Here is a 15,034-nt window from a genome sequence, read left to right on the forward strand (position 1 = left end):
CCTGTTTTTAATTTCTTTCTGCATAAGCACTGTCAGACACACATCATATTCTTGTTGAAAGTAGCACACATAACTTTTTTAGCTGACCCTGTTTCATGCTGCCCAGACTATTCAGTGCCTTTCTCGGTCTCCTGGACCCATCTTTATTTTTTCTTTCTTCCTTTCTTTCTTTCTTCCTTCCTTCCTTCCTTTCGTCCTTCCTTCCTTTTCCTCTTCCTCTCCCCGCTTTCTTTTTCTCTTTCCTTTTTAATTATTAAATGTACCTTTCCCATTATGCATTTGCATCCTACCTTTTCCCCTGCAACCCCCCACCCTCAAAAAATAAAACAAAATTTAAGAGAAAAAATAAGAAAGGAAAAAAATTAAAATCTCATCATGAAAGCTGCAGTGAGACATGGTAAACTCCCTTGTCCATACATCTTTACTTGCAAGTGTTAGTTGCCAAGAGTCATTGGTCTGGTTTGAGATCATCGATGCTGGGCCTTCATTAAGACTCTTATTGGATATCCTGTTGTATTGGATATCCACTGCAGAAGTCTCTGTGTCTTTGTGGAGGTGCCTACGCTATCTGAACCTTGGTATTTATAATATATTAAAACAGCTTAGTCTTAGTCCTGATCTGAGATGTTCCAGGGAAGAGGTTTTTCAAGAGGAATGCTTGCATTTATATTTAATAATGTGGTTATCATTTCCAGGATGCTGCCTATGTGAATGTTATATGTATTACTAATACCCACAAATCTGCAAGGTAATTTTTCTAAAAAAAAAAATGAGTCTGGGGCTTCCTCTTTTAGATGCAGTATATAATTTGTATGATAGTGCAACTGGTGAGCAGTTAAGTTCAGCAATAATAAGCTCTGATGTGTCAGAGAACACATGGCTGTTTAGAGCATATGGCCCTAAATAATTTTGTAAATGATGCAAGCAAGGTAATTGGTAAATACTTCAAACAGGTACCTTTAGAAACTGGTGGTTTGAAGTTTGCAAATGTTTCCTTGCTGCCAGTTAGTAGGTTCTCTGCAACTTTATAATAGCCAGCACAAAATAATAGCACAGAAGCCTTTGACCATTATGTGTGTTCTTCCTAACTGCATTCACCCAGCATCTCTCAACTGTGCACTGTAGTTCAGTGGAACTACTACTGTGTCCTACTAGGCAAGTACCACTTAACAAGTGGTAATGAAGGAAGTAGAGACATGACTTCTGTTCAGAGGAATTGCATTCCAACTTGCAGTTAGAGGACCAGAGCCTTCCCACAGAAAGAGCAATAAGGAATGGGTTTCTTAGAAATCAACTACATTCTGAGTAACAGTAAAGAATGTCAAGTTATAAACTCATGCATAAGATCTGGAGTTATGTCAGGTTTCTGTTGGTCTGTTTAATTGCCATAAACATGCACCAACTGCTAAGAGGTATGACAATTAAGTGAGAAAAGGAAACGGCTTTAAAGGTTGCAGTTGCTCATTCTTAGGCATGCCCCCAATAAGTCTACTAGATGAGGAAGGGTCAGTTTTTTTTTCTAAGAATATCACTCCCCCCAATAAGTCTACCGTATTCTAGTGGAAGGCTGCACACCCAAGGATATTTGGGCAGTATAAATTAGCCTTCATTGTGAAAACAAGCAAACCAAAACAGACACAAAAATTGGGTTGGAAAGGAAGGGGGAATGGATCTAAGAAGAGGTGAGATGCTCAAAATGCATGAAGACGCATCTGTGGGGACACAGGATGTTGCAGTAGCTCAACAGAGCAATGAAGCAGAGGCGTGAAATGGTGTGTTAGTGTTCAGGGGCCTTTATCATTACTGACTGTTGGATTTTGCTTTATCATTACTGACTGTTGGATTTTGCTTTATCATTACTGACTGTTGAATTTTGCTTTATCATTACTGACTGTTGGATTTTGCTTTATCATTACTGACTGTTGGATTTTGCTTTATCATTACTGACTGTTGAATTTTGCTTTTACTATATATAATACTTACTTTGCATATGCAAGCTGAAAGTACCCAGAGTTGTTTGTCTTTCTGTGTTTGTATAAATGGACCAAAGTATTACTTTGTATGGCAAGTGATGAAATATTGCAAGGCAAAAAATGGGGAGAATTTTTTTTCTAAAGTGAGTAGAACACATATTCATCATAGTTGTGCTGTATAATTTTAACTATTTAGTCTTGCCTTTAAATCTGTTTTTATAATGTTTTCTTTTATAGCATATCAGAGTTATCTTTAAATTCATCCCTTCTTGCCATCAATCTGCACTGTAATAACATCTCCAAGATCACAGCCATTGATCACATTTGGAACCTACGACATTTAGATCTCTCATCCAATCAAATAAGTCAAATTGAAGGACTAAACACACTGACAAAACTATGCACTTTAAACTTGTCCTGCAATTTGATAACAAGAGTAGAAGGTTTGTAAACTATTACATATGGTATTTTATATAAACAAAAATGAAAAAAATTATATCTGTTTCCTTCCAAAGAATGGAATTAATAGAATCATAAAATTTTGAAAATTGACCATAAAACCCACTGTGGAAAATGTTTATTTTTCCATAAAACTATCTTTTTAAATAGCTAACTAATCCAAAAACTGGCAGTTGATTTCACTGTTATTATTGTGAAATGATGCTGTTTCATTATTTAAGCCTTATAAAAGCTATCCCCCCCACCACCTTGTTTTTAGGACTTGAAGCACTGGTTAATCTGACTAGACTGAATTTGTCTTATAATCACATAAGTGATCTTAGTGGTAAGTGATTCTGCTTATTTTTTTATAATGCTTAAACTCTGCAGTATGTGAGGACTTGGCTCAGGGTTGAGAAACTCCAAAGAAGAGTGATGTTTTGACCAAGGGTTTTACCCAAATGATAGACTTCTAGCAAAACTATTGTTGCTGCCAAAAACCATACCCATGTAAAAAGTAGAGATAAAGATGAGGATGATCAGTAGCAGAAAAAGCTAAAGTGAGGGAAGCCCACTTAGGAGGCTTATGCTTTACCTTAAATAATTAACTGTACTCATATAGAAAGAGGTAGTTCCAGTAAAACCCCAGACAGTGAGGGAAACTTTCTGTACTGGTGCCCTCTTGTGTTGCTACCAGTAGCCAGATGTGATTATTGACATGAAATATGACTGGTTGGGCAAGGGACTGAGTACTTAATTAAATTTTAATATAAAATCAACTAGTGTCTACTGTATTACACAATATAAATATGAAGGATTGTAAGGACTTGTATCCTAAAAGTTAAAATCAGTTTTTTTCATGTGGTCAGTTTTGTCTAAGAATACTTTTAAATTGTTACCTGTTTTTTATTAAAGTAATATGACTTATAAAGTTTCAAAATTCTTAGAATTACCAGTTAGAGCTAACAAAATTTATCTAATTATTTTCATTTGCTGTTCCTTTGCCTTAAAAGACTTTTTTCCTGTTGCAGGGCTGATGCCTCTTCATGGACTGAAGTATAAGCTTAGATATATTGACCTGCATAGTAACTGTATAGATAGTATCCATCACTTACTTCAATGTACAGTAGGCTTGCACTTCCTAACCAATCTCATTTTAGAGAAAAATGGAGAAGGTAATCCCATCTGTCTTGTACCAGGTAGGAAACAGTTAAATTAGTTTGAAACCTTTCTAACACTTCAATGTAAAAGCATTTATTTCCTGAAAATTGGTGTCCATTACTCCCTTTCATTTCAGTATTAAGCTTTGCAGATTGGAGTTGGGTTTTTTTTTTTTTTTGCTTTTTGATATGTTTAGAAATACATAATTATAAAAACAATTATTGGAAAAAAAACTAAATTGCTTCTTTGTTAAAAGTATAAAGGATAATGTCAGGCGGTGGTGGCACATGATTTTAGTACCAGCACTCGGAGGCAGAGTCAGGTGGGTCTCTATGAGTTTGAGGCCAGCCTGGTGTACAGAGCAGTTCCAGGATAGACAAGGCTACACAGAGAAACTCTTATCTCAAAAAAAAAAAAAACAAAAAAAAAAGTATAAATGATGAACAGGTCAGCGCCCTCCCTCCTCCCCTCCCTCCCCCATTCCTTCCTTTACCCTCTTGTAGCCCAGGTTGGCTTCAAACTTGATGTGAAGTGGAGACTAAGCATGAACCCTCCCTCCACACTCTGAGTGTTGGGATTACAGTCACGCATCATAGGAATTTACACATTATTAATGTGTCTTTTGAAAGCTTAAACTTACATGTTTGTTTCCCAGCACCCACATGGTGGCTCACTCCCATCCACAGCTCCAATCCCCCTATTCACTTCTTCCGTGGTCACTAGACATGCATGTGGCACATACATGTATTAAAGCAATACTCACATGCATAAAGTAAATCTTTGTTTAAAAAAAAAAAAAGGTCTAACATTGATTTTCTAGACCTCTCTCTTTTGAGGTCTTTCTGACCACTTAATTGATACTTCTAAGAAATATTTAGTATTGAAATTACTTGAGAGAGATTAGTGAGGTGGTACAGCTTGCCACCAAGCCCGATGACCCGAGTTCAGTTCCTAGGACCCACATGGAAAAAGAAGAGAAATGATGCCCAAACATTGTCCCTTGAATTATACACATTAAAAAGGGGAGGGGAGGGAATCCAGGGAGGGGGAGACACAGACAGACAGACAGACAGACAGACAGACAGACAGACAGACATTGTTGAGGAATTAGAGAGACGGTTAAGAGTACTGGCTGCTCTTCCACTACTCACATTAACTCACACCACCTATAACTTCATTTCTGCCTCCCTTTGTGGTGGGAACTAGGCACACACATTCATGGACATACATACAGCCAAAGTGCCTAGACACGTTTTTAAAAAAACGAAGGAAGGAAAGAAATTACTTGAGCAAAATTGAATCTTTCTATGTTGATTTGTCAGGTTTATTGTTTAATTGTTCTTAAGAAAAGTGAATATGTTTTTTTCTTGAATACTTGATATTGCATATTCTAATATTGATTATGTGTTATTAAAAAGAAAAAGTGGGATATTGCATTAATGTCTCATGGGAAATTCTGCCACTATAAGTACATTTCTTTTTCATTTTATGATGGTCATATTAAAATAAGCAAAAGCCTTGCTTAACTTCCTTCTCAGAATAAAATGCCACTGGTTTCCCCCATTTATAATCTCGAGGTAATTTTTCAGCCAGGTGGTTTCAGTGATTTAACTTTATCAGGGATGGATGGGGCATGCTTCATCTCTTCTTTATTTACTGATTGTGTGTTGAAGATATTGAGTACCTAATGTTTATTCTTGATAAGTGCTTCATGGGACTGGTTTATCATTCATGCAATATATATGCAGTAGCTTGGTTTCTTTTAAAAAAATAATTTTTTAAAATACTTACTCTTTGATTTCAAACACTTTGCTTCCAAGGGTACCGAGCAATCATTCTCCAGACTTTGCCGCAACTGAGAATCTTAGATTGTAAGAACATATTTGGTGAGCCAGTAAATTCAGAAGAAATAAACTCATCACGCCTGCAGTGCTTAGAAGGACTTTTGGATAACTTAGTTTCTTCTGATTCCCCCCTGAATATAAGTGAAGATGAGGTAGGGCGTTGGCATTTTTTCTAAGAGGAAAGTTACCTGCAAGTGTTACTGTATCAGAATATGAACTTTAAAGGACTTGGGTTTGTTTTTGTGTCATAGGTCATTGATAATCTGCCAATGGCAGCACCACCCATGGACGTATTGCCTCCACTGGAGCAGTTTACCAGTACACCAGAAGATAATGTTTTGACCTCCCTTTTATCTGTGTGTCCATCTTCTGAACCAGAAAAAATTAATCATGAAAACGATTTTCAGAATGAGATGAAACTTCAGAAATTAGATGATCAAATCTTACAGCTTCTCAATGAAGTAATTTATTTTTATTTTTCCGAAGGCCAATATGTATTTATTAAAGAAAAACTAGCTAAGAGAGGATGAAGTAAAAATTGTATATGTTGACCAGCAAAAAACATCATAATGATACTATATCTGTATTTTTGTTTTCTGTATAAAAATAGGATTATATATAGCAATATATATGGTGGAAAACAATAGGATATGTTTTTCACTCATTTTTTTTTTTTATTGTTGCTTTCCTTCACAAGTGTTAGTACTTGTATTGCCAATAGTATGTTATTGCTTTGTATATGTGCCAGTCCATAGACACTTGACTAACTCCCTTCTGGCAGCTGAGTGATATGATTATGAGTGATATGATTATGACATTATAGTCAAGTTTTGATTTCTCTCTGCTATGCACCTAAATGTGCAGTTGCTTCTCCTATCTTACCTTTTGAGTAAGAGTTTCTGGAATTTTGTCCCTAATAGCAGTTCATGAAGGTTCTAGTTTCTCCTTCCTTGGTTAAGTTTTTTAGGATGAGGTGTTAATACATACTGACCATGGTGTCTTGTATCTGCTTTTCAAGTTCTGGGATTATAGGCATATACCAACATACCTTGCTCTCATGTGCCTTTTTCATTATAAATCTTCCTAGTGAACACTTTTGAAATATATCCTGGACACTGAATGTTTTGCATCTGGACTCTTAGATTCTGTTAGAGTTTTCTAAAAAAAAATGTTGGCATTATTTAGCATTAATTTGATTTTGTATTAAGTATCAGTTCATATTTCATTTTTTTAAACTGCCTTTTATTAATCCTCTGGTTTTCAGCACAAAAATGTTTATTTTTTTGTACTTTGCTGTTACAGTTTCTCCATAGAAAACTAATAGTCTGAGATTGAAACTGGTCTAATTCTGGTCCATTTTGCAAGTATCAGCTCCCATCTAGACTAGTCTTACCTTTTTTTTTTTTTTTTTTTTTTTTTTTTTTTTTTTTGATGCCTTTAGCTTTAACTTCTGCTTTTGTTTTGTTTCTGTTTCATTTTCCCTGTAATTGTCTGTAAGAGATTTGAGCTACAAAAAGCCTTTTTATTTTTTCCCTCTGTCATAGCTGGATTTCTTGTCTTCTGTTTCATAGATACATAATTTATAAATCTTTAATCTTATAAAATGTCTTAATATTTAAGAAAACTTTACATTTTAACTATATTGAGCAGAACTTTTAACAGGCTTTATTTCTCTGTTCTTTCTTTTTTGTTATATTCTTAGACTTCTAATTCTTTAATAGATAATGTTCCCGAGAAAGACCTCAGACCAAAAACAGACACAGACGTAACTTCTGAAAGTGACTATGGAAACAGAAAAGAGTACACTCGGAAAGTTCCTAGAAGAACAAAAATCCCATATTATGCCAGAACTATTCAAACCATTAAGCACCACAATAAAAACAACGGTGCCTTTGTAAGGTACAGGCTTTGGTTTTAGTAATCTGAATAAGGTTTACAGGCAAGAGTTACTTACTGGCTTTTGTGATGGTATATCTAATGGTTTACTGACATCGGAGATCATTTTCCTTTTCAGCCTGGACACTTAAGAGTTAGTCAGCTATCTGCCTGCCCCCATATCCTACCATTTCTGCATTCATGGATTCAGCCCACTACTGATCAAATAAAAATTAAAAAAAGAATTACATCTTTATTGACATGAATCATTCACTAGTTTTAAAATATTACTCCCGATTGAACATTCACAGACTATTTTCTCTTGTCATTATTTCCTAAATAATATAGTATAATAAAATGATTATATTAGGTATTATGGTGGATATTGTATTGGATATTAAAATTATACTCAGGTATGCACGTTATATGTAAAAATGCTATGCCATTTTGTGTAACAGACTTGAAAATTTAGATATTTTGGTGTTTGCGGGTGGTTCTGGAACCAATCCCTGCAGAAGTATACCAATTGGATGTGCATATAAAAGAGTTTCTTATTGTCATTACCAAGGTTAAGAAATGTATAATACCAAAATACCACTGTATTACATACAGTGGGAAGTAAGGATGATACACTTGTGTTTCCTGACTAGTTTCTCCTCTATATGTAGGCATATCTAGCCAGGAGGCCAAGGCCTAGCTAAACAGTATCAACTAAGTTAGGATCGACATGTGGTTGGAAAAGTCTGATGTCTATTTTCATAGCAGGGGTATTAACCATGATAGCAAGTCAAAAAAGACTACACATTTTTCCTGCATAATTTTTAATGTATTCTTTGTTATTTCAATTCTTTCAAAAGATCCAGTTATACTTTCATGTATAAAACCCACTCAGTCCTTTAATAATAAGGATATTTTTCTTATTACTCTGGTTATTGATAGAATCAGTTTATTCTGCTATATTGTGTCAATTTTTAGCTTTTAAGTTCCATAGGGTAATTAAATAATATTTCCAAATTTTTGTATTATATGACCATAGTATATTTCATCTTGAATATGTTGGACACTACACATATAAAATCATTATCTTTTTAAAAAATCTTGACTCTAAATAGAGTGAACAAAGCACACCCATTATAAAATTTATGAATTAGCTTGCCAACTTCCTATTACTTAATATATTTTTTTGCTAATAAATTATTTATTGTATAGGTATGGGTGTTTTACCTGCATGTGTGTCGGTACCATGTCCTGGTGCCCACTAATGAACAGAAGAGGGCATCAGACCCCGGGTCTGGGGTTACAAATGGTTGTGAACTGCCATGTGGGTGTTGGGAATTGAACCCAGGTCCACTGGAAGAGCAGCCAATGCTCTTAAATACTGAGCCATATCTTCAGCCCCTTACATAATATGTTTTGTAAAGAATGTTACTTACCTATGTGGCTACAAGTGTTTGTATTGTAAGACATTATAAACTGTACTTTGAATTATTTTCTGCATTTTATTTTTGCAGTTGTAATCGCAAAATGAGACAGCCGTACCTTAAAGATTTATACGTAAGATCGTCTTTAGTAAACTGTAATATTTTAAGAGACTTAGACGAGCAGAAGACTGACATAATTAAAGTAGACAAGAGTGTCTCGGATGACAACACTTACCGGGTATGGTTTAGAAAATTAAGGAAAACTTACTAATCTTAGTTTTAAATACAAAGTCCTAGAAAGTTAACCATTTTTATAAGCAGCAAATAGTTTCATCAGTATAGGAATTGGTTTCTTTTACCCTTCCCCATTTCCAGACTTTGTAATGTTACTGCTTTTACTTTTGCTGAAGGTCAGATCACTTGAAATGATGTTACATTCTTCTTGAAGGAGAAACCGTTAGGAATTTCCAATTCCTGTTTCCCAGAGAAATAGTTCCTAGTTTGAGGGGGATGCTGTATGCTGTATTCATTCAAATATCAAAAGAAATCTCAATGTTTTCTCAAAGTAGTATTCTCCCTAACTGTGTTGGTTTTTCTGAGACCCAGTTTTGGAAAAGGATTCAGAGATGCTCAAATTATTTTAAAAATTCAAGACTTGCTTAATGTATTGGTTAACTTGCCCTCATTTTACATGTTAGGGAGTACTGGTTATTCTACTGTGCACTATAGAAAATATACTCTAATAGTGGGATTAGACAATTGTTCTACCAGTAGCAGCTAATGATCATTTGATATGATTATGTACCCTGCACTATTCTGTGTGCTTTAAGTTCATTAATTCTCACTGTAGCTTTTTACAATAGGTTCTGTTATTGTAAAATAAGTGAAAGGATTGATGCAGTGAGAAGTTAGGTAACTTTTTCCAAATCCATGAAGCATTGCTATTTCTTTTAGTCCCTCTTGGAACAGTTAGACCAAGAGAGAGAGATGAGGTGGAAAGCTGAGCAAGCTGAAAAGAAACTTATGGATTATATTGAAGAGCTGCATAAGCAAGCAAGTGAGAAAAAAGATGTTCACAGCCTGGCTCTTATTACCACAGACAGGTGAGGCAAAAATATGACCCTGAAGGTGTCTCACAGAGCATGAAAATTCCTGGTCTTGGAATGGGAAGTTAGGGGGGGAAATGAATATATGTGGTTTCTTGTTACATAAGTGAAGAATTTGGGGCACATTTACTTGATCACTTGTATTGGGAAATGTCAGGAATGTGGGCATTATAAGTAAATATTAAGAAAAGACTGTGGGGTAGGGGTGACATGCTTTTTTTTTTTCCTCCGAGACAGGATTGCTTTGGAGCCTGTCATGGAACCAGCTCTATAGACCAGGTTGGCCTCAAACTCACAGAGATCTGCCTGCCTCTGCCTCCTAAGTGCTGGGATTAAAGACGTGTGCCACCAACATTCCGTTTACTTTTAAGGGTGACATGCTTTGTAGAATGGTGTATTTGTAAAGGGCTGGCACTGGCAAATTTTTCTTTAAGGTTTATGAATCCTAGTCTCTCATATACTCATTTCCTCTTAGCTTTGGTACCACATAGGGCAAGTTTCTTAATTATTTTCTTAATTTTTTTTTCTTGTTTATTTGGTCTGCTATTTGAGGGTTTTGGTTTTTTTTTTTTTTCAATCCCAGTACTTTCTATAATATAAACCTATCTTACTCCTGTGTGTGATTAATTTCTTGCCAGAATCACAAGATTGGGGGGGGGGAATCATTCAATATACCAATGCTTAGGGGGAAATGTGCCCAATAATTGAATCCCACCATAGAAAGGGAATGCCATGGCTTCATGGGGAATTTACAGCAAGGACAGTGGCTATTCATAAGGCAAGTACTCCTGCTGCCCTGCATGTGGGCCTCCTCCATTGCAATGGTCCCTAGTGGGTTAGCTCCATGATTTTGTCACCTGAGCTCTCTCTGCATCAGTCTGTGGTCCATAGAGGTTAGGATGAGAGGATGACATGGGAAAGGGAATAGGACCCAATGACCCTCAGAAAAAGAGCTGTTACATGCAGCAGGGGTCACAGGGAGACTGGAGAAGACAGGGCTCCTCTACTCTTGAGAAGGAAGCAAAGCTTAATTTAGGAGTTGTTTTATTTTTGTTTCCTTTGTATTATAATTGAAATTCCTTTTAATGTTAGCATTCTTTTTGTTGTATTGTGTTGTGTTTGAGACAACATCTCACTCTGTAGCTCCGGCTACAGAGCTACAGAGCTACAGTAGAGCAGCCTTGCCCTTACCTCAAAAGAGATCCACCTATCTCTGCCTCCCAGGTGCTGGGAATTACAAGTGTGCACCACCTTGCCCGGCTTGGCATTCTTTCATCTCTTGCTTTGTGCTATATGTGATTATTTTTTGCTTCATTTCATAGTATAGGTATTAATTGTAGTATATTAGCAGTTATTTCTCAACTGCTTGCCAGATTCTGTTGAATTTGTGATGTTTGGACCATGCTTTCTCATTAGCTTTATACAATCTACCTTTTGTACCTCTTGTCCATGGTTCATGTTCGTTGCTTTCTTGAAAAGTCAGTCTCAGTTGTTCAGACTCTGCTCTTACCTCCATCCATGCCTCACAGCTGTTGATGTTCTTTTGTGTGCCTTATATCCATTGCCCTTATATCCATGAAGTCTCTCTGTGCCATCCTAGAATAATGTTATGTTAACAAGTGAGTCTCAGTATAGTATCTTTATTGTTTCGACCCCCTTGGGCAATAGACTTGTTGATGCCTTTTCTATGTTTCTCATGTTTGCAGGTTAGCCCATCCTGAGAAAGAAGCATCTTGCTTCTTATTCTATATTCTTTGCCTTAGTAAATGGTGTGTCATTAATATTCTGCCAGCTGCCAAAACTAGAAATAATTATTCTGCCACCTTTTTCTTAGATCTCAAAGCCAGTGGTATTAGTATCTTCTTGATTCTGGAACTTAAAATGATCTCCCCTGATACTGAGCTCCTTGAGGGCAGTGACTATACCTTATTCATACTGAATGCTTTTTAAAAGTTCACATCTAGGAGGCTGGAGAGATGGCTCAGTGGTTAAGAGCACTGGCTGCTCTTCTGGAGATCCTGAGTTCAATTCCCAGCAACCATATGGTGGTTCACATCTGTAATAAGATCCGGTGCCCTATTGCCCTGCAGGCATATATGCAGACAGAACATTGTAATAAATAAATAAATAAATAAGTTCACGTCTAGCCTGAAGCTGAAACACACTAGGGGTAAAATATTGTTGTGAAATAATAAAAGTTTCTTTATTTTGATAAATGACCCTTTACAGCAAAATATTAGTTTCAGGTTCTGGACAAAGGCATATATTGCTTTGTAGTTTTTTGGGTTTTTTTTTTTTTTTCTTTTTTTATAGGTGAGTTAAGACCATTAATGTTGAGGGTGAGTAAGGACCATTGATTGTTGATGGTTGTTTGATTTAGGTTTGTTGTTGGCAGTGGTATTGTGAATATATTTGTTCTGCTTCACCCTAGGTTTCTGGTGTAGTTGGATTATCTGTTGCCTACATTTTTGTGGGCGTAGTTACCTTCCTTGGGTTGGAATTTTCCTTCCAATACTTTCTGTAGGGCTGGATTTGTAGATACATATTGGGAAAATCTGATTTTGTCATTGAATATCTTGTTCTCTCCATCTATATTGACTGAGAGTTTTGCTGGATATAGTAGCCTAGGCTGGCATCCGTGTTCTCTTAATACTTTTAGAACATCTATCCAGGACCTTCTGGCCTTGAGGGTTTCCATGGAGAAGTCAGGTGTAATTTTGATAGGTCTGCCTTTATATGTTACCTGTCCTTTTTCCTTCGCTGCTCTTAATATTCTTTCTTTATTCTGTATGCTAGGTGTTTTGATTATTATATGTCGAGGGGTCTTTTTTTCTTTGGTCCAGCCTATTTGGGGTTCGGTATGCTTTTTGTACTTTCATGGGCATGTCCTTCTTCAGATTTGGAAAGTTTTCCTCGATGATTTTGTTGAATATGTTTTCAGCACCTTTGAGCTGGGCTTCCTCACCTCTATGCCTATTATTCTTAGGTTTGGCCTTTTCATGGTGTCCCACATTTCCTGGATATTGTGTGTTAAGGATTTGTTGGATTTATGGTTTTCTTTGGTCGATGAATCTATTTCTTCTAGTTTATCTTCTGCGCCTGAGATTCTCTCTTCCATCTCTTGAATTCTATTGGTTATGCTTGTGTCCGTGGTTTCCGATTTTTTGCCCAGCTTTTCAATTTCCAGCTTTCCTTCCATTTGTGTTGCCTTTATTTTCTCAATTTCGGTTTTCAAATCTTGAACCGTTTCCTTCACCTGGTTAATTGTTTTTTCTTGGCTTTCTGTACTTTCCTTAAGGAATTTGTTCATTTCTTCCACTTTTTTGTTTGTTTTTTCCTCTATTTCTTTAAGGGATTTTCTCATATCTTCTTTGAGGGCCTCTATCATTTTTATGATGGTGATTTTTAAGTCGTACCCTTCTGCTTCCTCTGCTTTGTTGTTTTGTTCCATTCTAGTTGGTGTAGATTCCCTAGATTCTGGTGGTGTCATGTTTGTCTTTCTGTTGTTAGGTGTTCTCTTGTATTGCCTTCTTCCCATAGTTTCTTCCTGTAGGTGTTGGTGGTGTCTCTTCCCTCTCTCTATGGTCCTTCCCAGATGGGCTTATGTGGATCAAAGATTCAATGTCTGTATCTCTGTGTGGTCCAAGCTCTCTAGGAGGCTTCTCTCTGGCCAATAGCCGGCAGAAGAGGACGAGGGCTGGACTGGAACTTGAGAAGGTTTTGCAGGGTAGTGGGATCTCACTGGAAACTGGCGCTCTCCAGCTGAGACCTCGTTCTTTGGCAGGGGCCTGGATTTGTGGGTCAAGGATCTTGCCTGCAGGAACTCCAAGTGGACCCGCAGAGATAGGCGGATCTCTGGGAGGGGGCCTGGGACTCCAGCAGAGGACTGGAGGCGGGGTCAGGGACCAAGCCGGTGGAAATTACAGGTGGTCCCACGTGGATAGTCAGGTCTCCTTTGTTCGGAGTTGCTCCGAGAGGTCTCCGAAGTAGGGTGGACTGTTGGCTCCACCCTCTGTCCCAGTGCTCAACCAGAGCGGCAGGACCGTAGGTGGGGTAGGGCACAGGGTGGGGGGGTAGGCTGGAGGTTGGGATGGGTGGGGGTGTATCAGAGCTCCAAGGGTGCTCTCAAAGGGGACCGGAGACAGCTTCTTTTTTTCTAATTGGAGTTTGACAGTACTTCAGATACTTAACACTGATGGCATTTTCTTTTCTTCGTCTTCTTTTTTTTTTTTTTTTTTTTTGTGCGTGAAACATTCTTACCATTGTGTGTATAATTTATGCTTCAGGCTAAAGGATGTTATTTTTAAGGAGAGACATTCCAAGGCTCAACTTGAACTTATAGTTCATAGACTCCAAAATGAAGTTAAAAAGCTAACTGTTGAATTAATGAAAGCGCGGGATCAACAGGAAGATCACATCAGACACTTGAGAACGCTAGAAAAAGCACTGGAAAAGATGGAGAAGCAGAAAGCGCAGCAGCAGCAGGCACAGGTATCAGGGTGGGCGCATTGCAGAGGGCGTGGGGAGTGCAGCCCTGAAAACTGGTGCTTAACATCAACGAGTGGACCCTCAGACACACGGCTGCCTGGAGGGGCTCCGTCAGACACGCGGCTGCCTGGAGGGGCTCCGTCAGACACGCGGCTGCCTGGAGGGGCTCCGTCAGACACGCGGCTGCCTGGAGGGGCTCCATCAGACACGCGGCTGCCTGGAGGGGCTCCATCAGACACGCGGCTGCCTGGAGGGGCTCCATCAGACACACGGCTGCCTGGAGGGGCTCCGTCAGACACACGGCTGCCTGGAGGGGCTCCGTCAGACACACGGCTGCCTGGAGGGGGCTCCGTCAGACACACGGCTGCCTGGAGGGGCTCCGTCAGACACACGGCTGCCTGGAGGGGCTCCATCAGACACACGGCTGCCTGGAGGGGCTCCGTCAGACACACGGCTGCCTGGAGGGGCTCCGTCAGACACACGGCTGCCTGGAGGGGCTCCGTCAGACACACGGCTGCCTGGAGGGGCTCCGTCAGACACACGGCTGCCTGGAGGGGCTCCGTCAGACACACGGCTGCCTGGAGGGGCTCCGTCAGACACGCGGCTGCCTGGAGGGACTCCATCAGACACACGGCTGCCTGGAGGGGGCTCCGTCAGACACACGGCTGCCTGGAGGGGCTCCGTCAGACACACGGCTGCCTGGAGGGGCTCCATCAGACACACGGCTG

The 15,034-nt window shown here is 38.6% G+C and overlaps 1 protein-coding gene across 1 annotated transcript in view; it reads left to right on the forward strand.

The window, feature by feature from the left end:
* Nucleotides 1–15,034, forward strand: part of Lrrcc1 (leucine rich repeat and coiled-coil centrosomal protein 1) — a 28,712-nt gene that overhangs the window by 1,328 nt on the left and 12,350 nt on the right. The window contains exons 2-10 of the mRNA XM_051196833.1: nucleotides 2,211–2,416; nucleotides 2,692–2,757; nucleotides 3,443–3,610; nucleotides 5,393–5,568; nucleotides 5,668–5,877; nucleotides 7,119–7,315; nucleotides 8,803–8,950; nucleotides 9,667–9,815; nucleotides 14,105–14,309. Coding sequence (XP_051052790.1) covers nucleotides 2,211–2,416; nucleotides 2,692–2,757; nucleotides 3,443–3,610; nucleotides 5,393–5,568; nucleotides 5,668–5,877; nucleotides 7,119–7,315; nucleotides 8,803–8,950; nucleotides 9,667–9,815; nucleotides 14,105–14,309 — 1,525 coding nt within the window. The remainder of the gene's footprint in view (nucleotides 1–2,210; nucleotides 2,417–2,691; nucleotides 2,758–3,442; nucleotides 3,611–5,392; nucleotides 5,569–5,667; nucleotides 5,878–7,118; nucleotides 7,316–8,802; nucleotides 8,951–9,666; nucleotides 9,816–14,104; nucleotides 14,310–15,034) is intronic.

The sequence above is a fragment of the Phodopus roborovskii genome, unplaced genomic scaffold (genome assembly GCF_943737965.1).
Source record: "Phodopus roborovskii unplaced genomic scaffold, PHOROB, whole genome shotgun sequence".
Classification (NCBI taxonomy): Eukaryota; Metazoa; Chordata; class Mammalia; order Rodentia; family Cricetidae; genus Phodopus; species Phodopus roborovskii.